The sequence below is a fragment of the Scardinius erythrophthalmus genome, assembly GCF_964197995.2.
Source record: "Scardinius erythrophthalmus genome assembly, chromosome: 9".
NCBI classification, from domain to species: Eukaryota; Metazoa; Chordata; class Actinopteri; order Cypriniformes; family Leuciscidae; genus Scardinius; species Scardinius erythrophthalmus.
Window position 1 is genome coordinate 33,563,767 of NC_138229.1, and position 23,960 is coordinate 33,587,726.

Below are 23,960 nucleotides of genomic sequence, written 5' to 3' on the forward strand. Positions count from 1 at the left end.
GGACAGTCTTACAAAAGCAAGAGCTTACAAAAGCTAAAGTAAACACTACATCAATATTGTAATGTTAGTTAGCAGGCTAACTGTTAATAGAAAACACAACTACAAAGAATAAGACATACTTACAATTTGTGATCCATAAACAACAGATTGTCCCGACAAAATGGGAATGGTTACGTCTTTCAGGAGAAGCTTTTTTTGCGTATAGCCTGCATTGTACTCATTTCTGGAAGCTGTTCTCTATAAAATGTGCAGCGCACATACCAACTTTGAGGTTATAATATTCAGGAACAGTGTTAAAAATCAATTTTAACCTCTCTAAATTCGTCAGCCTTATGACAAACTGTGACAACAACTCTTCCTCTTCTAAAGCAGCCCAACATGGCCTCACCCACTTTATTGCGTGTTCCTGGGGGCTGGGTTTATGTAAATTTTAGGGATTGTGATGTCACCAACTCTGGAAGAAGCTCGTTGTAGTCCATACCAGAGGTTTGTTGTAGTCCTTAAAAAGTGATTTCTGTAAAATAAAATATCTCCCTTTGTATTGAACATTGAGCGTCGTAACTTTGCAGATGTTGTTTTTGCTCAAACAGCAACATTACACACTAACTAAAGTTAAAAAAGTGAAATCATAATCAAGGACCCCTTTAAGAAAGGAAATGGGCTATTTTTTTATTTTTTTTTTATGTTGTCGATAATACTTCTAAGTTTGAAGATCTTCCAAAATTAGCATGCCTTTTTTTATTCTTTTGCGTATAATTTTCCATGGATGTTGTCATTTTAGGTTGTATTCATTGTTGAGAAGAAGCACTCAAGAGCAGCATCAGGCTTCCTCAAATTTCTTCCCAACAAGAATTTTGCTATGTTCTCTCCTGTGGACCATCGGGTCCCAAGAGTTAATGTGCCTCTGGCCGATTGCCCTGCAGACTTTATCTCCAGACCTGGAGACTATGAAAACACACTCTTCATCTGCCGAATAACACAGTGGTCAGCAGACAACAACTTTGCTGAAGGGTGAGATCTGGGTAACCTGTATTTCCTCCAAATTATGAGCTTTACATTGGCAGTTGTGATTAATAACGGCTTTTCTCAACGTTGTTTTTCTGTTTTAAGGCGGCTTGCAAAAACTTTAGGGCAAGCAGGTGAAATTGAGCCGGAAACAGAAGGCATCCTGACTGAATATGATGTGGACTTCTCAGAGTTTTCCAAGGAGGTCTTGAATTGTCTTCCCCAAAATCTGCCCTGGAGCATCCCTGATCATGCGCTCTCTAAAAGAAGAGATCTCAGGTAACCTTCTACCCTGTCCCTGATCTATACATTTTTCACGTATCATCCATTATTTGTTTGTAAAGTCCATTTGAAATGTAATTTTAATTAAAATGTTGGTTATTTGGTTCTGATTTTTGGATTTTAATTTATTTTTAAGAAACGAATGCATATTTACCATCGACCCAGCTACAGCCAGAGATCTGGATGATGCACTGTCCTGCAAACAACTCTCAGATGGTATGTATGCTGCCTTTGATATTAAAGCTCTTTTAAAAAGTTCATTACACTTAAACAATTTTTTTATTTATGATTTAAAAACATATTTTTCTTTTCTTTCCTCATGTAGGCAATTTTGAAATTGGTGTTCATATAGCTGATGTGAGTTACTTTGTGGAGGAAGGAAATGCCTTGGATCAAATCGCTGGCCAAAGAGCCACGAGTGTTTATCTTGTCCAAAAGGTATGAGTTTGATTTTTCCAAACAATTTGAAATGTTTTAGATTTCTTGCTGCAATGTTGCAGTGCAGAAAATTGTTAATTTTTCAGGGTGTAACGATTCACTCGATTCGATTTAAAATGCTAAGAATTTAAAGAATCTTGTTTCAATAGAGATTCACAATGCTTTAAAATATGTAAGCCTTAAATTATTACATGCACATATTTATGGAGACGTTTGTGTGCCATTGTTCACACCCTCACAGCTCTCTCTCACAGATACGTGCTGCACTCTTTTACCACCTTTCACTGGATTGTGCTTCATCCGTAGCTCTCATTGACACCGTTTTTGAGCAGCCCATGTTTGATCTCTCCTCAGCATGGCCACTGCTATCACATGAGCAGATGATAGCTCTCTCACAATAGCACTATAGCCTTGAGTCAAACCATTGAAAAAGTGGGGTATTTTTATAAAAATAATGAAAAATGCTAAGCAGGTGTAGCGTTCAATTATTCATTCAAAATCCACTTTAGATTACAATCGGAAGTTGTTACACGCATTTCATGATGGTTTCTGTTTAGTACCAAACTTTATTTATTTTAATTTACTGTTGTATGTTGTGCAGCGGACGAGATTAAAGTCAAATAGGAAAACCTACGAAATGCATACATGAGGAAAAAAAACTTCTTGGTTAGCGCCCACCTATTGTGCAGGTGTGAATTAGCTAAAGCCAATCAATCGTTTTGCGTTAAGTGTGAAAGCTCAGTTTTTTGGCGATTAGCTTAGCTTTATTGCGTCGCTCTCAGTGCTAAAGGGCTTGGGTATGAAACAAAAGCTTTTTTTGCCCCTGCTCTCTGACCCCATGAAAGTCGGGGTGCAATTCCCGATTGTGGAATGTAAGTGTCTTACTAAATAAGACACATTAGGGAAATGCACTTAAAAAATGCAAAATCAAATCGTTAATCGAATCACATCGAATCTCATTATTTGCACACAAAAAAAGTTCTTCAGTTTAATCAAAAACCTATGAATTGTGAATCAATTTGCTGTCTACCCAAATATGTGTGGTGAAGTCACCACCATGATACAACATGATACAAAACATACAACAAAATGTTAATACTGTTAGTGCTATGATGTATAAACACTTGCTATGAGAATAATCTGATTTTATTAATTCATCCATCATTCCATTTATTTTTTAAACCTTTTGTCCTACCTTATGTAGGTTCATTAGTGCCTGTCAATTGTATTAATCAATTTTATAATTTTATTCGTTAGAATTTGGGGTGAAACATCCACGCAGAGGCACTAATAGTTTTCGTGAGATTTTCTTAGATGCATTTATTCAAAGTGTCATAGAATTAACAACCTGAGGCTACATCTTGCTCAGGAATTCAGTGATGATTCATCTTGCGGGGCTCAAATCCACAATCTTTTACCACTAGGCCACAGCACTTCCACATTTTTGATCTGTCTGCTTGATATATTGTTCACAATGTTCGATTAAATTTTTGTCCCTGCATATAAATGTTGGTTCATAATTGGGTTCCCTCTTTCTGCTTCTTGATACACTATATTTCCAAAAGTATGGGACACCCCTCCAAATCATTGAATTCAGGTGTTCCAATCACTTCCATGGCCACAGTTGTATAAAGTCAAGCACCTAGGCATGCAGATTTATTCTACAAACATTTGTGAAAGAATGGGTCGCTCTCAGGAGCTCAGTGAATTCAAGTGTGGTAACATGATAGGTTGCCACTTGTGCATATTCGTGAAATTTCCTCACTACTAAATATTCCACGGTCAACAGTTAGTGCTATTATAACAAAGTTGAAGCATTTGGGAACAACAGCAACTCAGCCACGAAGTGGTAGGCCACGTAAAATCACAGAGCGAGGTCAGCGCATGCTTGAAGTGCGCAGAAGTCGCCAACTTTCTGCAGAGTGCATAGCTACAGACATCCAAACTTTGTGTGGCCTTCAGATTAGCTCAAGTAGTGAGCATAGAGAGCTTCACGGAATGGGTTTCTGTGGCCGAGCAGCTGTATCCAAGCTTTACATCACCAAGTGCAATGCAAAGCGTTGAATGCAGTGGTGTAAAGCACGCCGCCACTGGACTAGAGCAGTGGAGACGTGTTCTCTGGAGTGACGAATCACGCTTCTCTGTCTGGCAATCCGATGGACGAGTCTGGGTTTGGCAGTTGCCAGGACAACGGTACTTGCCTGACTGCATTGTGCCAAGTGTAAAGTTTGGTGGAGGGGGGGATTATGGTGTGGGGTTGTTTTTCAGGGGTTGGGCTTGGCCACTTAGATCCAGTGAGAGAAACTCTTAATGCTTCAGCATACCAAGACATTTTGGACAATTTCATGCTCCCAACTTTGTGGGAGTATTTTGGGGATGGCTCCTTCCTGTTCCAACATGACTGCGCACCAGTGCACAAAGCAAGGTCCATAAAGACATGGATTGAGTGAGTTTGGTGTGGAGGAACTTGACTGGCCTGCACAGAGTCCTGACCTCAACCCAATAGAACACCTTTGGGATGAATTAGCAGAGACTGTGAGCCAGGCCTTCTCGTCCAACATCAGTTCCTGACCTCACAAATGCGCTTCTAGAAGAATGGTCAAAAATTCCCATAAACACACTTTTAAACCTTATGGAAAGCCTTCCCAGAAGAGTTGAAGCTGTTATAGCTGCAACGGGTTGGCCAACTCCATCTTAAACCCTATGGATTAAGAATGGGATGTCATTAAAGTTCATGTGCATGTAAAGGCAGATGTCCCAAAACTTTTGGCAATATAGTGTATGTAAACACATTCCACCTTGTGTTTTGCAACCTCATTGGTCTGCTGCGGCTGCCTCATCTCCGGGAGCACATAATTTTTCCCCCAGTCTACTAATGACGGCTACACTTTGATTTATTGTAGACTATTTTGAGCTTGCTTTGTTTACAAAATTAAGGGATTCCTGAATGAGATAATGGCTGCAATAATTCTTCAGACAAGCTAAATATTAGAAGTTCACAAAGGTGATTCCACACCGAAAATGAAGCTTAGGGCAATTTCCGACTGTGAATGAAAATGCGACATGGAAACTTAATGGCTGAGAGTGGACTGCACCTGGAGTTCTTTTGACAATCATAGACAGATCTTTAATTTCTTTACAATTAAATAATATTTAATAATATTTATCGAAAGTATCTTAGAAATGATACTGGCTTGGAATGGGGCGCTTGGATGATTTGTATATAAATAAGCTAGTCTAAGTGCATCACATTGTCAAACCCCAATTGATCTAAAAACAACAGAGCCTAATATCATGGACCAAAAGAAAGGAGGCCTGCGGATGGGGTAAAGCCTATACCTAAAGTGGTTTGCACAACTTTGCACAATGGATGCGAAGCGTCTTAAAAATAAGAAAACATTTCAGAATCCTGCATTAAAATGCATCATAATTGTCCCAAATTCTTGTTAATGTACATAAAGGCTTCATCCTAGTCTGCAAGATTGTACATTTTAATATTAGAAACAGTGCTAATGGTAGCCTGTAAGTTAGATGCCAGATACCCTATATTATATATTCTTTTAAGCTTAATTTATGAATCTGGATAATGTTGTTGTTGTTGTTGTTGTTGTTGTTTTTTAAATAGAAATCAGTCTCCCACAATTCTGAAAACAAAACATTAAAGTGCCCCTATTATGCTATTTTAAAGTTTCCTAATGTTATTTTGGTGTCTCCTACAACAGGTTTTCATGCATCAAAGGTCAAAAAACTGTTTAATTTTCTCATAATATACATTTGCACATCACCACGTTTTCTCAAACGACTCGTAAGATGAATCAATCTCTTTAAATCCCTCCTTTCCGCAAGCTCTCCTCTGATTGGCCAGACAGCTCAGTCTGTTGTGATTGGTCTACCGCGTACAGCGCGTGCGTCGAAAACAAAAAAGCCCATTGCCATAACAACGTCAGCTCTTCTTGTCCTAATGCTTCCTACAACATAAACTAAACACAGTAACGAACAATGACATCGATTTTACCATATCAATTCGAGCGCGAGTCCGATGATGAAACACTGGAAGAACTAGTTATTCAACCCGAACCTCCATCGAAAGGACAACTCGAGCAAGACGTTTCTCAGTGATACACTACTCAGTATGAGGTACATTATGCAACTGTAATTCCTCACCATCAGCATAAAAAAGTGCATGGCCATCAACAAACCGATTATTTTACTTGTACTTATTTACACTGAACAAAATTATAAGCGCAACGCTTTTGTTTTTGTCCCCATTTTTCATGAGCTGAACTCAAAATCTAAGACTTTTTCTATGTATACAAAAGGCCTATTTCTCTCAAATATTGTTCACAAATCTGTCTAAATCTGTGTTATTGAGCAGTGTGTTAGTGTGTTATCTCCTTTGCTGAGATAATCCATCCACCTCATAGGTGTGGCATATCAGAATGCTGATTAGACAGCATGATTATTGCACAGGTGTGCCTTAGGCTGGCCACAATAAAAGCCCACTCTAAAATGTGCAACTTTTTCACAAAGCACAATGCCATAGATGTCGCAAGTTTTGAGGGAGCATGCAATTGGCATTCTGACTGCAGGAATGTCCACCAAAGCTGTTGCCCATGAATTGAATGTTCATTTCTCTACCATAAGCTGTCTCCAAAGGAGTTTCAGAGAATTTGGCAGTACATCCAACCGGCCTCACAACCGCAGACCACGTGTAACCATACCAGCCCAGGACCTCCACATTCAGCATCTTCACCTCCAAGATCGTCTGAGACCAGCCACCCGGACAGCTGCTGCAACAATCGGTTTGCATAACCAAAGAATTTCTGCACAAACTGTCAGAAACCGTCTGAGGGAAGCCCATCTGCATGCTTGTCGTCCTCATCGGGGTCTCGACCTGACTGCAGTTCATCATCGTAACCGACTTGAGTGGGCAAATGCTCACATTCGATGGCGTCTGGCACTTTGGAGAGGTGTTATCTTCACGGATGAATGCCGGTTTCCACTGTACAGGGCAGATGACAGACAGTGTGTATGGCGTCGTGTGGGTGAGCGGTTTGCTGATGTCAACGTTGTGGATCAAGTGGCCCATGGTGACGGTGGGGTTATGGTATGGGCAGGCGTATGTTATGGACAACGAACACAGGTGCATTTTATTGATGGCATTTTGAATGCCCAGAGATACCGTGACGAGATCCTGAAGCCCATTGTTGTGCCATTCATCCACCACCATCACCTCATGTTGCAGCATGATAATGCATGGCCCCATGTTGCAAGGATCTGTACACAGATCCAGTTCTTGCTTGGCCAGCATACTCACCGGACATGTCACCCATGTTTGGGATACTCTGGATCGGTGTATATGACAGCGTGTTCCAGGTCCTGCCAATATCCAGCAACTTTGCACAGCCATTGAAGAGGAGTTGACCAACATTCCACAGGCCATAATCAACAACCTGATCAACTCTATGCGAAGGAGATGTGTTGCACTGCGTAAGGCAAATGGTGGTCACACCAGATATTGACTGGTTTTCGGACTGTTTTTTTGCTGTCCAGTATCCACAGGAATCAGCTGCAGTGTTTGAGGGCATTCAAGTTTTCCCTGGTGTCTGTGCGCGCAATAAGTGGGTGGGCAATATGCTAATGTTTCGTCTTGACGTCACAACGAAACGGCTTATGATTCATGTGAAAAACGATTAATTTCATTGACTCAGAGTCGACTCTTATTTTGGAAAGACAATAACTTTATATACTTTGCATTTTCAGATTGAAAACTTTACAGGATGTTTTCATTCACACACTACATGAAAGGTCATTTTCAAAAATCCATAATAGGGGCACTTTAAACAACTAAACAAAACATCATGCAAGTTATTTGAGGTTATGACAAAAGGTTATATTTAATGTTTTAAATCAGTCTATTTAGAAATGTCTAAAATGTTATAAATGAGTCTATAAAAAACATTTATTTATTTAAATGCATTCATTATGTAAAAATGTTAATCGTTTGAAATTTAATGAATGAATATTTGTTTCATCCAGTGTTTTTGAATGAATCTCTTGAATGAATGATTCAGTGTTCAAATACATTTCAACAATCTCTGGTCACCACCTACTGGCATAATAGCGTAATAGAGACAATCTTTATTAAGCATAACATTATTTTTCCAAAGGTACCTTACTCATTTTTAACGCTGCCGCAACATCGGTATATCCAGACTATAAACATTTATCCCAATATGTTATTATTTGATGTTTGTAACACACTGTTTGTGAAGCTTCTTTCAAAAATAAAGCAGCACGAAAGCAGGTTTCAATATTCTGGTGTGATCATAATTTCAAAGGTTTAATAGACATAGCAGAATCATTGTCATTTGAATAAGTTCGCACAATCATTTAATGATTAATCGTGCGTACATATGTGCCAATGTGTATATTTGTATGTCATATTTGTACCAGACCTCAAAGGGCCTATGGCTCTTAAGACACTGCAAATAAAACTCAATGTTATGTCATAAATCAAATAACTTGACAATGACAATAGATAACAGTTATGTTTCCAGTCAAATCAATATCAGATGCAACAGTAGGTGTGATGCACAAGATATCACAATAAATGCTCTGCTAGAATCGCTGCTTTGACTTTTTTTCTCTCTCTCTTTTTTTTTTTTTAATCCAGCATTTGCTTTCAGTTCTGATTTAGTACACTTCATATGAGCTATATTTAATGGCACTCTCCTCTAACTATGAATATGACAGTTACAGGTCACTAGATTTTCTGCAAATGCATTAAATCCATAGAATATAATGTTATAATAATATTATGACTAATATGTGAAATTCACAATGGTGGTATACTATTTAGTCTCAACATTTTAAGTATTTAGGGAGGGAATGATGATCTAGTTCTGAAATAGTTCTGTCTTAAAGCAGAAGATATTTTATATATATTTCAACACAAGTACATAAAAGTATACAACAAAATGATTTGACCTGTAATGGGATGCAGTTGGACTAGGTTATTTATATGTACAAATCATCCAAGCACCCCATTCCTAAGATACATTTGATTAAAATGATTAAACATTATTAAATTATAAAGAAATTAATATGATTGTCGAAAGAATTCCAGGTGCTTTTATGCCAAAAATATATAAACATTTATCAGTGCACATACTGGATATCATTAGATGACATTTTTATAGTTATAGTTTTTTTTTTAAAGTAGTTAAATTAAATGTTGGGGACACTTATTATTTAACTGTATTATTGATCTGACTTCACTGACACCATTGGCTACGTTTACATGCACAACTTGTGTTTCAATCAGACTGAATTCATTCCGATTGATGAATCCGAACGTAGAGTTTACATGAACGTTAAACGTGATCGGGTTAATGTGCAGTTTATATGTCACAAGCTTCAAATCGGAATAGATATTTTGACATGCGTACACTGCATGAATATACAGTTTCCTGCTGTTTGTGCATAATAGCCATTCTCCTACATTGGTTCTTTATTTGGTTTAAACAGCAGACTTAATATTTATCCATTTCTGGTCATAATTTGGATACAATGACCAGATGAACTGTTGTGCCGTGCTGCTTATATTTATAACGCAGTAAAAATGCAGACTGTGGATGAGAATCTGAAACAAGGACTGGTGGGACTTTTTCCTGCTGTCCTGTGAAAGGAGAATTTTAGAATGACACTCATTTGCATGCCACTTTATTCAACAGGAAGAACAGCTTGTTCCGCGAGCATATTACGCTATTTCACCGTCATTGCACATGCGCAGTTCTTTCAGTTTCGGTTTTAAATCCGATCAAGTGTTTACATGTTCTCTCAGTCGGTTATAAAAGGAATAAACCACCCCTTTCAATCCGATCAAAATTTCATTCGGATCGAGCTCAATCGGATCGACTAAGGTGTTTACGTGAAGACTATTCAGTCCGATTGAGACTTCAATCCGATTACTAACGGATTATTTGGTTGCATGTAAACGTAGCCATTGTATGAGAACTGAACTGAGCTTTTTTCTTTTTTCTGCAGGTGATCCCCATGTTGCCTCGTCTTCTGTGTGAAGAGCTATGCAGCTTGAATCCTCTGACCGATAGACTGACATTCTCTGTCATTTGGAAGCTTTCTCCAGAGGGAAAGGTACTTTGTTATATGACCTCTTATACTCTCATTGAGAACAAATCTCAAAACAAACCTTTTTTGTGGGTGTTACCTCTCTTTTCTTAGAGGAAACCCCCATTGTCACAGTGCTTTCTTTTTTCTACAGTACTGTTTTCTCTGTGCTCTGTAGATCCTGAGTGAGTGGTTTGGGCGAACTGTCATCTGTTCCTGCATTAAGTTGAGTTATGATCATGCTCAGAGTATGATTGAAGCTCCTGACAAACACTTTAGTGCTGACGAACTGCCAACCTGCTCCCCAGACCACAGCATCCATGAGATACAAGAAGCCGTCCTCAACTTGCACAACATTGCCAAAAAACTCCGAGCCCAGCGCTTTGAGTGTGGAGCTCTCCGGCTTGACCAGGTCAGGCAGACCAGACTTCAGTCTGGACATTTACTGTTTTTCATTTTAGTGAAATACTAATACTCTAATACTATTAGATACTAATACTCTAATACCATTCTCTCGTCATACTAAAGTGCCACTTTAGTTCAAAAAACTTTATTTTGCAATTTTGAAAATATATTGTGCTAGTCAATTTCAAGTAGATGCATTTTTTTTTCAAGTAAATGGATTATATGATCCACAAATAAATGTAAAGAGATTCACAAAAATTAAACACATTCACAAATTAATAGAATGGGATCCACATATATCAGGAGTTTCACACAAATGAATTAAATACACAAATAAATCAAATGAGATTTGCCAAATAAAAAACATATTCACAAATATGTTTTTATGTTACAAACACAACTTTGCCTTACATTCATTTGTGAATCACTTGCTGTGTTATGTGCATTTGTCAATCACCGCATGTTTGTGGACGTGCACACAAATCCACAAATAGGACCCATCATCTACTCAAGCAAATCAGATAACAGCCACATTGCACTGACCAATTGCAGCATGTTCTCACAGCAACCAATCACGTTTTGATTTACAATCAGGGTGGTCTCGCCCTGAAATAGCTTTGCTCATTCATCTTCATCAGTGTTAATATCGTTTACTAATCATTTTAATCACAACAATTTTTTTCACAGATGAAAACGAGTTTTTAATGACAAAAACTATGACAAAAATCTTTTGACATTTTCTTCAATGAATAAAAACTAGATGAAAATGTCAGAGAGGGACAATTTGTGAAAAATTCCAGTCAAAACTGATGTCCTGCGTGTGTGGTAGATGCACACATTTGAATTGTATCATGCCGATCTATCCGGAGGGACATGAGTTGGCATGCACTTGATGCATGTCTCATAAAACGTTCAAAAATGTTAACGTCTGGGAGAAAGAGAAGAGCAGACATATGGATAGATCTGAATAAGCGTGACAATGTGAAAGAGAACTCTATTTGATAGGTTTTCTGTGCGCACACACCTGAAGCGTTCAGCCGTACACACAGAAAGCTACCTCTTACTAAAGTACCAAATCGTGCTCTTTTTCACGTCTTGAATGGGCAAATACACACAACATTGTCAAAATGTCAGTTTTGGAGAGCATTTACACAAACACAGTCGGTTATGTCTTAAGAGAACGTAAACAGTTGTGAGAATATCGGATGTGCATCATTGCATTGGATATGCACTTTCGATCTTAAAGTGACGGCAGTGTAATAAACCTAATGCCATCTGTGCCCTTAAAGAGATAGTTCACCCAAAAATGAAAATTAGCCCATGATTTACTCACCCTCAAGCCATCCTAGATGTATATGACATTCTTCTTTCAGACGAATAAAATCAGAGTTATATTAAAAAAATGTCCTGGCTCTTCCAAGCTGTTGCGCTTTAAGCATAAGTAGACTTAAATCTTATTATATTTAGTCGACTAAAACTAAAACAATTCAGATGACTAAAATATGGCTAAAACTAAATGGCATTTTAATCAAGAAAATGACTAAAACTAAATCAACATGCGCTGACAAAATTATCATTGATCGGCATTGCTCAAATGGGAATTAAAATGGTCATAAAAATTGGTGCAGTAAAAGATGTTTAAACATTTTTTAGACAATATCTGAATATCAAGCCAAGCCACAGTTTTATTTTTAATGTGCCTTTTGAAAATGCCAGAGAAACAGCACTCTCTGCTATGGGAACAACTATACTGGATACAGACACGTTTTGGAAGCATCACTTTATTCAAGATAGAACAGAAAGCCTCAATAAGTAGCTGACTAATAAATAACTGGATTCAACCTCGTGATAAACATGCGAGATCATGTAATAGATGAAATTACTGTCACACAACAGCCAACAGCGTTTCCCAGTTCTTCAATCAAGCATTTTAAAGTTGGTTGGGATGAGCAGCTCCGTGGATCTAATGATCTATTAAACATTAAGTATTATTTTTAAACATTATTTAAATGTATTACAAAATGATTCCCATTGTTTGTAGAGAAGATATAAAGATGATATATGCTTGTGATGGGTTGTTGAATTCCAAAGACATTTTTACATTTAACAGTAAAATGCAATATATATATTTTTATTTTTTTATTTTATTTTTTTATTGGTTAAAACACTTTATCACACACAAGTAATATTTCACATGAATCAGACTTAATAGTTTTTGATTGTAAATGTTACTTACAACATCAAAAATAAATGTAAAGATGTATTTTTCAGCATTGCAAAGTTTTTATTATTATTATAATAATAATAATAATAATAAATATAGCTGCAAGCAGCAATTATCGGGGCCAAGCGCAAGAAGAGGATAAGATATGCCTACATATCTGAAAGTGTCAGACCAACTGCAACAATTAGCAATTAAAGACATTTAAAGAGGATTTTAGGCGAAATGGCTGAAAAATCATATAAACAGTAATTAAATATATGATTTAATGGATTATCACTTTCGATCAATAGGTGGCGCAGTTACAAAACTGATGTGATGTGGTCAGAGTGAAGTGACACTGACACACACAAAGTTTGGTGTCAATATGTCAAGGCATTGCAGAAATAAAGCCTGAAAAGTAATTTTGGCATCATGCCTCAACTTTGCTGCTGCGGTATACGAAAACGGTTTCGTCTGTCGACACAAAATCCATTACTTTTAGTCGCCACAGTCTGGAGATGATACGATTCGATTTTGGTGATGATCGGACAAACGGTCTAGAACAGGGGTGGGCAAACTTTTTGGCTCAAGGGCCACACTGGGTTTTAAAAATTTGACAGAGGGCCGGCCCAGTAGCAGATTATGAAGCACGATCTCATGAAAGTGCGTATCTATACCACAAATTTTATTTCTCGTGCCATTTATATGCCAAAAATGTTGTTTTTTTTTTTTGTTTTGTTTTTTGCGTGCATGCTACACACTGTAAACCCCTTGGTTAGGATTAGGGGTGTGGAGTGCGTGCCTATTACACGCCATAAAGTGCATATCATATGCACGCGAAAACATATTATGCACTACAAATACAATTCGTGGTATTCACACTTTCATAAGATCGGGCTGAGCAAACAGACAATGTTGTGGCAATGTCTGTGCGAAATTCAACAACTGAGAGACGACATTCTGACAATACATTTTTTTATGCTAGATATCCCCCATTTAGCATGTTATGTTTTAATGTTAATTTTTAAAGATGTTAGATAGGCTAATTATAGCCTATACTTTTTAATATAGTTTATCCTTATTATTATTTAATGGCCTAACAGTAAATTAGAAACAAAACATCTGCAAGTGTACACTTAGAAGAGTAAAAATTACAGGTTACGTTAATTCAACTTTATTAAAACTGAATGGCAATTTGCACTTCCAAAAGTCATACATTTGTGGAAATAAACGAATATACAAATTTATTTTAAGAATAATAAAATAAAACATAAAAGGCAAAGGGAGATCAGAACATTTAATGAAAAAAAAAAAACGGGTTCTGTACATGGCAGACAGGGGAGCGTAGTCAAAAGCCGGACGATAAAGGTCGGTAAACGGAATCGGGCAGGATACATCCACAAATCCAGAGGAGGAAAGAAACTAAATAGCAGACAAATCAAAGGAAAAACTAAGGTGTGCAAGCGGTTACCAAACATTTTTTTTCTCATTGAGTTTCCAAAAAAGGAAAAAACATTAACGTGCAACAAGTCTATGCGCTTAAGTCGCTGTCTGTTTGGTTTCCATGGTGACGCGTCATTGCTTGTTACGTGACGCACCGCAGCCACAACAGCGCTGAATGAATGATGATCTGCTTTTATGTCATTTTTCCTTTTTTACATTTGTTAGCTATGGCATGCAATATCTGATATTCCGATTGTCAAATATATGCATCGCTATATATATATATATATAAAACGCAAAGTATTGCAAGAAAAAAGGCAAAATTAATGCGATCTTAAGACAATTTTTTTAAATACTCGGCGGGCCGGATTAAACAGCCTAACGGGCCGCATGTGGCCCGCGGGCCGTAGTTTGCCCACCCCTGGTCTAGAAGGAGTTCGAAAAAGTAGGTTTTGGATGTAAATCAAGATGGCGGACAGGAATTTAGGCCAAAAAAGGTAAACTTGGCATCTATGTTCTCAGCGTGACCTAAGGAATATATTAAGACCAGTGGCATTACAATAGGCAGATTTATTTGAAAGTTATAAGCAGTTTTGAAAAAAAATGATAACTTTTGACCAAAAGGTGAAGCTGTCTCGAAATATTTTAAGTACTTTCAGGGGATGGTGCTGATGGCATATTCTGAGCTTCACAATATTACACCAATGCATTTGTTTAGTATAGCATTTTATTTCACAAAACTGTATTGAAGTCAATGGGAATTTCATGTTTTGTTCTATTATAGCGCCACCAAGAGGCTCAGTCCCACCATTTTTTTTTATGTGTCCTCAGAGTGAGCCCATACATATGTGTGTCGATTTTGGTGAAAATATCTCTATTCGCTTCGGAGTTATAGACATTTATATGAAAAAACACGTAAAAAATGACTGACACATGACTTTGATTGGATTTTACTACCCCTTACTATCAATATTTTCGCATTTGGGCAATATCATGTAGCTAACAAGCTATGATTCCAAACTTCTGGCAGTGGTTTCGTCTCGATCGGACAAACGGTTTCAAAGATATCGCCTAATGTTTTTTAAGCGCTAAATCACAACGCTACACTAGAGTTCTCAACGGGCCTGAAAATTACAACCCGACCCGACCCGGCCCATGGCTTTTAAAGCCCGGACCCGATGTAACCCGACACATAAACTTGAATTATCTGCCCGAACCCGACCCGCGGCCCGACGCCGCGTAGTTTTTTTTTTTTCTCTCATACACGTATTATGACCAGCAGACGGGAATTCAAATCAACCTTTAATGTTCACGCCTTTTAACAATACAAACAATACAAACAACTGAAGCAATACACTTTAAATATATAAATAGGCTGTAGTAGCGACGGTGAATTCACCTGCGGCAAGTTTACTTCTCACCAACTCCATCTTCTTCTCCAGGCTAAAGGCGTGCACGCAGCGGCGTCAGGTCTGCCCCCGCCCCTCTCCATGATGCACGTTACACGCAGCAGCCAGACTTTCTTTACGGTGACCAGCAGCGATGATTAATAAATGTTTTTTTTTTTTTTTTACTGAGCGGAAAAGATTAAGCCCGAGGTCCAACCCGACCCGAGTCATTTGATTATATTTTCGACCCGAACCCACGGGTCCCGTCAGGTTTGTCGGGCCGACCCGACCCGTTGAGAACTCTACGCTACACAAACCGTAAGGCAAAACCTAGCATGTTTGGTATCGTGGGACTCGGCAACGATTCAGGAGTCTAATGAGATGAGTTTCGTGAAAATAAGTCGATCACACCCAAAGTTATAAGCATTTGAAAAAAAAATTCACCACTAGGTGGCACTGTTTCAAAACTTCTCAGGCTCCTTCAGGACATCGTGCTGATGACCCATGCCAAGTTTCGTAACAATCCGTTCATGCGTTGTTAAAATACAGTATTTTAGCACAAAATTCAAAATGGCCAACAGTCAAAATGGCCGATATGGTAAAATTGAAATTCAGTAGAATCGGCATGTTGCCCTGAATCTAACGAGACCAATTTTATGATTTTTGGACAAACTGTTCAGAAGTTATAAGCAAAAATAGCCATTTTTCATATCTCCGGACCAGTAGGTGGCGCTGCGCCGAAACGCAGCATGTTGCCTCAGGTCATGCTTGTGAGTACATGTATCAAGTTTGGTCTGAATTTGATGAAACGTTGCGGAGATACAGCCTTATGACTGTTTTTGCTAGCGCTACCTAAAATGTATTCGTGCGTTTATCGAAAACTGTTTAGCGAATCAACTTGAATTCCATTTTGCAACGGCCTAGGAGGAGTTCGAAAAAGTAGTTTTTTTGGAAAATTCAAAATGGCGGAAAACTTTCCATGACGGAAAATGACGTCATAGGGTGCAATCGAATCGTATTTAGCTAGGGAATAAGCAGACAAAGGAATTTTGTTTCTAGCCCTTGTGGTTCAAAAGTTATTAGCATAAATATGAGTGCAAATTTGGACAGCTGGTGGCGCTAGAGGGAATGAGTTGGAGACTCCAAATTTGCTATGGTGACTGTTCAGTCTGTCCTCTATCAGTGTGCCAAATTGCACAACTTTCCCGCAAGCGGTTCTATGGGCTGCCATAGACTCCCAGAGTGGAAGAAAAAGAAGAATCATTTTTGGTACGCCAACAGATACAACAGGTGCCTACGCACATTCTGTGCTTGGCCCCTAATAATAATAGGAACGGGAACGGATACAATAGGTGCCTACGCACCTTCGGTGCTTGGCCCCTAATAATACATTTTATTTAAAGGCGCCTTTCATGGCACTCAAGGACACCTTACAAAATCCATAAAAGCAATGACATTAAACTATAAAACCAGTACAGAAACAAACATTAAATCACATAAAAGCCTGCCTAAACAGATACGTTTTAATATGAGATGTAAAGACCGAAAGACTAGAACTGTTGCGAACTTCTACAGGAAGTGAGTTGCATAAATGGGGAGCCGCATAACCAAAAGCTTGTGACCTCATTGAAGTTGTCCGAGTGCGTGGAAGAACAAGTGTATGTGCAGAAGCCGATCTTAAAATGCATATGTATATGAACAAGATCTAGAAGATATGAAGGAGCCAAGTTGTTAAGTGCTTTGTAAGTTAAAAGTAAAATTTAAAAATTTACACAGAATTGAACTGGGAGCCAATGCAAATTTTGTAAAACAGGAGAAATATGTTCAAAAATGGAAGTTTTGGAAATGACTCGAGTGGATTCATTATCCACTCACAAAACCCCAGTACACGCTGCAGTGATGCTGAAACTCGTGCTGTTACATCACTGATGGTTATTTGGTATTATATATGGTATTATGTCCTATATTTGTGTATAATGTTACACAAGCATGGAGTACTTCAGATGTAGAAAGGATCATCCGTTTACTGTCGGTGACTCGTCGTGTCTCACTGCGTCCAGTGTAGACCAATCACAACAGACTGGGCCATCTGGCCAATCAGATCAGAGCAGGCTCTCGGAAAGGAGGAATTTAGAGAGACTGATTCATCCATCAGTTTGAGAATCAATGAAAATGTGTTTTTTTTAACTTTTTTTAATCCAGGTAAACCCCCTGTAGGAGAAAATTAGGAGCCTTTAAAATAGCATAATAGGGGAACTTTAAAGGGTAACTAAACCCTAAACCAACTTTTTTTAGTTAATGATCTGTAAGAATGGGGCTTTATTAGTGCTGTTCATTGATTCGAGTAACTTTTTTGACATTTGGGTATAAAGTGTTTTAATTCTAAAATATATGGTGTAAAAACGTCTGAGTGCTGCCCTCTTCAGGTTGAACGGTGGCTACTGCAGTTGAATTTTCCTATTGGATGTTGCGGTACTGCGTGACGTAAGCGGTACTGCGTGACGTAAGCAGGTTCCAGCTCACCACGCCCTCCCTTGGTACGAGCTCACCACGCCCTTGGATGAGCTAGCATAGATTTATCTGTATTTAGTACAGTGGTAGGTGTAGTGTTGCTAGTGGCAACAGCACTGCTGGACTGCATAGCTTTCCAGCAGACTTGGAAATTAGGCGCCAGTGGTTGCATGCACTTGGCCTGGAAGACCGTGAGTGTGAAACCTGCATTTAACGCGGGATTGCTTCTCCAACGCAATAGAGGTGGAAATGGGCTTCTCCACACAGCTCGCGCTGAAAAGCGACGCAGTGCCAAACGCTGCTCCTCCTGCATGGACTCCACTGCAGCGGCGTCTTGATGTGAGTGATCATATATATTTTAATCACAATTTATGGTTAGGCTAAAGTTAATCCTCTGGGGTCGACCAACGCGACAGCGCATTTTACTGGATTTTTTCACATAGCGGCAAAATATGAATATGCCTACAGAGAGCGCGCGCTATTGACATCAACTCGATAAAACTCATCAGATGCATGTACTTTATGTCGTCTTGCGACCCTGTGAGTTACTCTCCATTTTAGAGAGTCTGACAGCGGGTCTCAGGTGCACGCCCCCCCCGCTCACGGTTCGTCCCCTCTATCTCCGCTGGGGTCTGCCCACTTTTCTAGCATTTTTCAAATATTGCCAGTGGGTGGAGTCAGGCTCTGACCAGGGGTTTAGTTACCCTTTAAGGCTTTGTGTCGTTATCAAAAGACTGTCTGTTTGCGCTGCACAAAGAGAAGAGTGCACTTCGCTCACGTGATCAGCACATGATCAGCTCCGCGGGTTCGATTCTCAGTCACAGTGAATGAATGCAATGAACTCTATCTGTGCATGTGCTGAGTTTAGCATGCATTTGGGAACGTAGCAAGCACTTATTTTCAGTATTCCATTATTTCCATTATTTCCAAATTTGCATAGTTGATGATTACATCATTTCACTAGATTTGTAATGAGACTCGTTTGTAAACTTGTTTTTTCGCCAAGCTGAATATGGATTGGAGCTCTTAATTTTGAACTCTCGATGTGCACCAGATTGATGAATTTAACTTTAAAGGGTAACTAAACCCCTGGTCAGAGCCTGACTCCACCCACTGGCAATATTTGAAAAATGCTAGAAAAGTGGGCAGACCCCAGCGGAGATAGAGGGGACGAACCGTGAGCGGGGGGGGCGTGCACCTGAGACCCGCTGTCAGACTCTCTAAAATGGAGAGTAACTCACAGGGTCGCAAGACGACATAAAGTACATGCATCTGATGAGTTTTATCGAGTTGATGTCAATAGCGCGCGCTCTCTGTAGGCATATTCATATTTTGCCGCTATGTGAAAAAATCCAGTAAAATGCGCTGACGCGTTTGTCGACCCCAGAGGATTAACTTTAGCCTAACCATAAATTGTGATTAAAATATATATGATCACTCACATCAAGACGCCGCTGCAGTGGTGGAGTCCATGCAGGAGGAGCAGCGTTTGGCACTGCGTCGCTTTTCAGCGCGAGCTGTGTGGAGAAGCCCATTTCCACCTCTATTGCGTTGGAGAAGCAATCCCGCATTAAATGCAGGTTTCACACTCACGGTCTTCCAGGCCAAGTGCATGCAACCACTGGCGCCTAATTTCCAAGTCTGCTGGAAAGCTATGCAGTCCAGCAGTGCTGTTGCCACTAGCAACACTACACCTACCACTGTACTAAATACAGATAAATCTATGCTAGCTCATCCAAGGGCATGGTGAGCTCGTACCAAGGGAGGGCGTGGTGAGCTGGAACCTGCTTACGTCACGCAGTACCGCTTACGTCACGCAGTACCGCAACATCCAATAGGAAAATTCAACTGCAGTAGCCACCGTTCAACCTGAAGAGGGCAGCACTCAGACGTTTTTACACCATATATTTTAGAATTAAAACACTTTATACCCAAATGTCAAAAAAGTTACTCGAATCAATGAACAGCACTAATAAAGCCCCATTCTTACAGATCATTAACTAAAAAAAGTTGGTTTAGGGTTTAGTTACCCTTTAACGATTTTTTTGACAGCAATGGCGCAAAACACGACATTTAAAGACCTATGTTATTATGAGAAGTTTAAATATATTTTCGGGCCACCACAGTCTAGTTAATGAATAGGAAGCTCTGAAATCTCGTTGTGGCGGTCAGTGCTGATATTGTGGTGGGCGGCCACAAATAAATCAATGTATGGGAAACACTGGGTTGTAGTGAGAACATGCTATAATTGGTCTGTACACTGTAGCTGTTATCTGAAATGTTTTGAGATCCACAAATGCATAGCAAGCTATCCATTAATACAGGGGATGTGATTCACAAATGAATGCCGACAGAGTTCTGTTTGACATAAAAACACATTTATGAGTTTTTTGGGGGGTTTTTTGGATTTATTTATTTTTTTATACATTTTTTGTGAATCACTTTACATTTATTTGTGGATCATAATCTATTTATTTGGAATAAAGGAATGATTCTAACCCCATAGTGGATGGATGCTTAGTGGGAAAGACAGATGGATAGAAGGATTGTTTTCCTGTGGATTTTAGGGTAAATGTGACTTCATGAACACACTTGTAATGTGTTGTATCATAGATGTTTTTCATTAGGCTCACCAAAAATATTTCCCCTTACATAATCCCTGTTGTTATTATGAGGAAGTTTCATAAAGATATGAGTACTTTTGGTTGATGTGTCTCAGTGATGGATCTCTTTGGGTGGTGACTCCCTCAGGGTGTAGAATTCATTCAAGTTATTCAGGGATAATTTGGCACGGCACTTCCAGCACAAAGCTGTTCACATGCTGTTTTTATTTGCGCCTATCATGTAGTTCATGTAGTTCATGTGTTCATGAGCGATCACCATTACTAGAAGCAAAGCTTTGAGTTTCATCCAAAATATATCTTCCTCATTGATCATCTCACTTATTGATCAGCTTTACTAGTAATTTTGACCAAGAGCCATCCACAAGAAGAGAATGTTTGAGAATTGTTTTGTCTAGTTATTATTGAAATTATGCTAAAAAATGTTAAAACAATAATTCTTATCTGAGTTTTTATCTTTAAAAATAGCAAGCTGAATGCCAATCAGTGTAGCACAAATGAACCTTACGAAATTGGGTGTAGATAATATAGTCCTGCGACTTTCAAATAGGCCACTCCAGAGTCCAGACAGACTACACGTTTTTTGCGATTGGATAAGAGTCTAATATCTTTGAAGCATATTTTGAGGGACTTTTGGTGGTTTTAACTCTTTTCGGTTTTTAAAAAGATGTGTAGAATTAAGGTCAGATGACATTAAAAAACACAAATTGGGCTTATTTGCAACCTTATATCAAGCTTATAAGGTTGAGACACATGTACTTTTTTAAGCCCACTCTATGTTTTTCTTGTTTTTAATTTAAAAATTAAAGTTTAATTTTGTCAGTTTATGAGAAAACATGAGTGTCTAGATGAGGGATTCATGTACTATTTGATACCTACTGTATTGAAGGCTGTTCAAATATCTATAAGAAACATGGAAAATCTAGAATTGGATTCTCACTGAACCTCATTCACTAATAATCGTGTGCAAGTTTTGTATAACATACCCTTGGATTAGTGCTAAGTAATTTATACTGTAAATGATAGGAAAGGCCTACAGGGAGTAATTTGCAACTGAATGATTTGATGATCTTTTTTTAATGACCGTTGCAGTAATGTAATTCATTTGTTGACATTTTCTGGTTACAGCTTAAGCTATCTTTCACCCTCGATAAGGAGTCCAGCATGCCTCAGGGCTGTTACATCTATCAGTATCGGGACAGCAACAAGTAAGAATGCACACAAAAACTGTTGATATGACTCTGACTGTGGTTTGTGTGATAAAATGCTCACCACTAAGCGGTGTAAGTGGGCATGCATGCTTTGTCATCTAAAGCCAGCTTTGTTCGGTTCTGTCCTTTTGCTAGTTGTAATTTCTTAATGAAATTGAACTGGTCACCTCCTGTTCTGGTATTGCACAACATGTGGCCCTGAACACCTTCATATTGTGCTTCTGAACAATGAATCACATGCCCTGTGTCATACAGACTGGTAGAGGAGTTCATGTTGCTGGCAAACATGGCGGTCGCCCATCAGATCTACTGCACATACCCAGAATTAGCCCTACTGCGGAGACACCCGCCACCCCAGAGCAAGATGGTGGATGACCTGCAGGAATTTTGTGACCAAATGGGCCTTGACGTTGACTTCTCCTCATCTGGGGCACTCCATGTGGGTATCTCAAACTATATTAACACCATTAAAAACCAACATGGGCAAACTGACTTCCAGATCCAAACCAGGAACATTGAGACAGACGTTAAAGTACTGTTAAAGGAAACCTTGACATTCAATCTCCACTTCACAATCAAAAATCCTACATAAAAGTGGATGCCCAGTTGTTCAGTTGTTATTAGAAAAATTGGGATTTTTACTTCCACAACCGTATTGTTGCATTCCGACAAGCCTGGAAGACCTTTGGGTGGTGCTGACTGTCTTTATATAATCATGCCAGCTTAGTGTGTTGCTTATTCAGTGTTCTTCAGCAACAAAATCGAGTGGACTATTTTCTCTTCGCAGTGAAAGTACTTTGGAGAGTTATCGCAAGTGTGTGCCGCTGTTTATATATTTTTAGCAACGACACTCATGGTACGTAAAGTGCCGCATGCTCAAACTGTGCTGCAAGGCACTTCACTCTGTAAGCGTGGCGACAACTTTAAGATGAAAGTGCTGCGTTCATGTCTCGCTGTCTTTGATGAGCAAGACCCATCAGCTCAAGACACGTGCGGGTTTACCAAACAGAACCCGAACAGGACTCTGCGGGTCTGTTCACACTTGTAGTCTGGTTTGCTTGGTTCGCTTGGTCCGGACTAGGGCTGGGTATCGATTCAGATGTTACAATTCGATTCGATTTCGATTCGCAAGCTCTCAATTCGATTCGATTTCGATTCTCGATTCGATTTTCGATTTCAATTCTCGATTCGATTTTTCGATTTCGATTCTAAATTAGATTTCGATTCGACTCAATGAATATTTAATACAAATCCTATATTTATTAAAAAAAGAAAAAGAAAAGAAAAGTGTTACAGGTTAACAATCCTCACATAAACCCATATAAAAACATTGCATATAATTTTCATCTGTGCCCTTCCTGTGTAACAGCTAGGCCATATACAGAAATTGAATAAAGTTATCAAACAGTCTGCGCTGCATTAATTATAAATTATATATAGACTAATCAAAGTTACAAAAGTTCTTTAGTCAAGAGTAGTGAGTGTTTTTGTCTGTTCCCTTTGTTCTTTGATTAACTTTAACGACAGAGATAATTAGTGGCTACTGTGTACTGTCCCTTTAAGACCAGCCGCTGCTGACAGAGACGCAGATCTCACACGCGCCTCATTCTCTCACGAGTCATAACTCTTTACGTTCATCATAAGACTGCTCTTATGTTATGAAAATACTCAACAAAAAGACATTTTGGCATAATTGTGTGTGTTATTGTTCGTTCAAGCGCGAAAGATAACTCTATTCTGGGCTGTCTTGTGCGCACGCACGATATCATCGCAAGTTTTTCTGTGTCACAGTCTCGACATTCACAGGCAGTGAGCTCTATTTTGTCTTGTCGCGCATGAATGGTTTAAAAGCATTTGCATGGATAAGAGTGGGATCATGTAACACAAAAAATTAACAGATGCTGCATTAATTGCGTTAAAAGCACAAATTTGTTTATTTCATTAAAAAAAAAAAAATCGCAGCATTTTGCGTCATATACTAGGGTGACCACCTGCTAATAAGCCCAAGGGGGGACAAGGGGTATGTTTCTGAGGGACAATGTGGGACACTGCCTGGCGCAGTGGTGCCCCCAGCCCACGGGCAGACTCATTTACCCATTTCTAGCACATACCACCTTACATGGTATATTAATAATGCCCTATTCTCCTAAACGTGTAATTGCTGATGTATGCTCATGAATAGGCCAACCAATGTGTATTTTTTTTTCTAAATAAAGACTCATAATATTTTGAACATTCAATGAATTGACAGATGTACTTCCACTTAAGATTTACTATTTAATTTTATTTATTTTTCATTACAATTTATTCACTTTAAATAAAT

General features: G+C 38.8%; 1 protein-coding gene across 2 annotated transcripts in view; it reads left to right on the forward strand.

The window, feature by feature from the left end:
- dis3l2 (DIS3 like 3'-5' exoribonuclease 2) overlaps window positions 1-23,960 on the forward strand; it is a 58,497-nt gene that overhangs the window by 13,283 nt on the left and 21,254 nt on the right. Inside the window, exons 8-15 of one of the 2 annotated variants that reach the window (XM_081373387.1) lie at window positions 782-1,011; window positions 1,111-1,284; window positions 1,424-1,503; window positions 1,613-1,725; window positions 9,775-9,882; window positions 10,034-10,267; window positions 21,555-21,634; window positions 21,893-22,076. In XM_081373387.1, the coding sequence (XP_081229513.1) occupies window positions 782-1,011; window positions 1,111-1,284; window positions 1,424-1,503; window positions 1,613-1,725; window positions 9,775-9,882; window positions 10,034-10,267; window positions 21,555-21,634; window positions 21,893-22,076 (1,203 nt within the window). The remainder of the gene's footprint in view (window positions 1-781; window positions 1,012-1,110; window positions 1,285-1,423; window positions 1,504-1,612; window positions 1,726-9,774; window positions 9,883-10,033; window positions 10,268-21,554; window positions 21,635-21,892; window positions 22,077-23,960) is intronic. The other variant, XM_081373388.1, reaches the window with a different exon arrangement.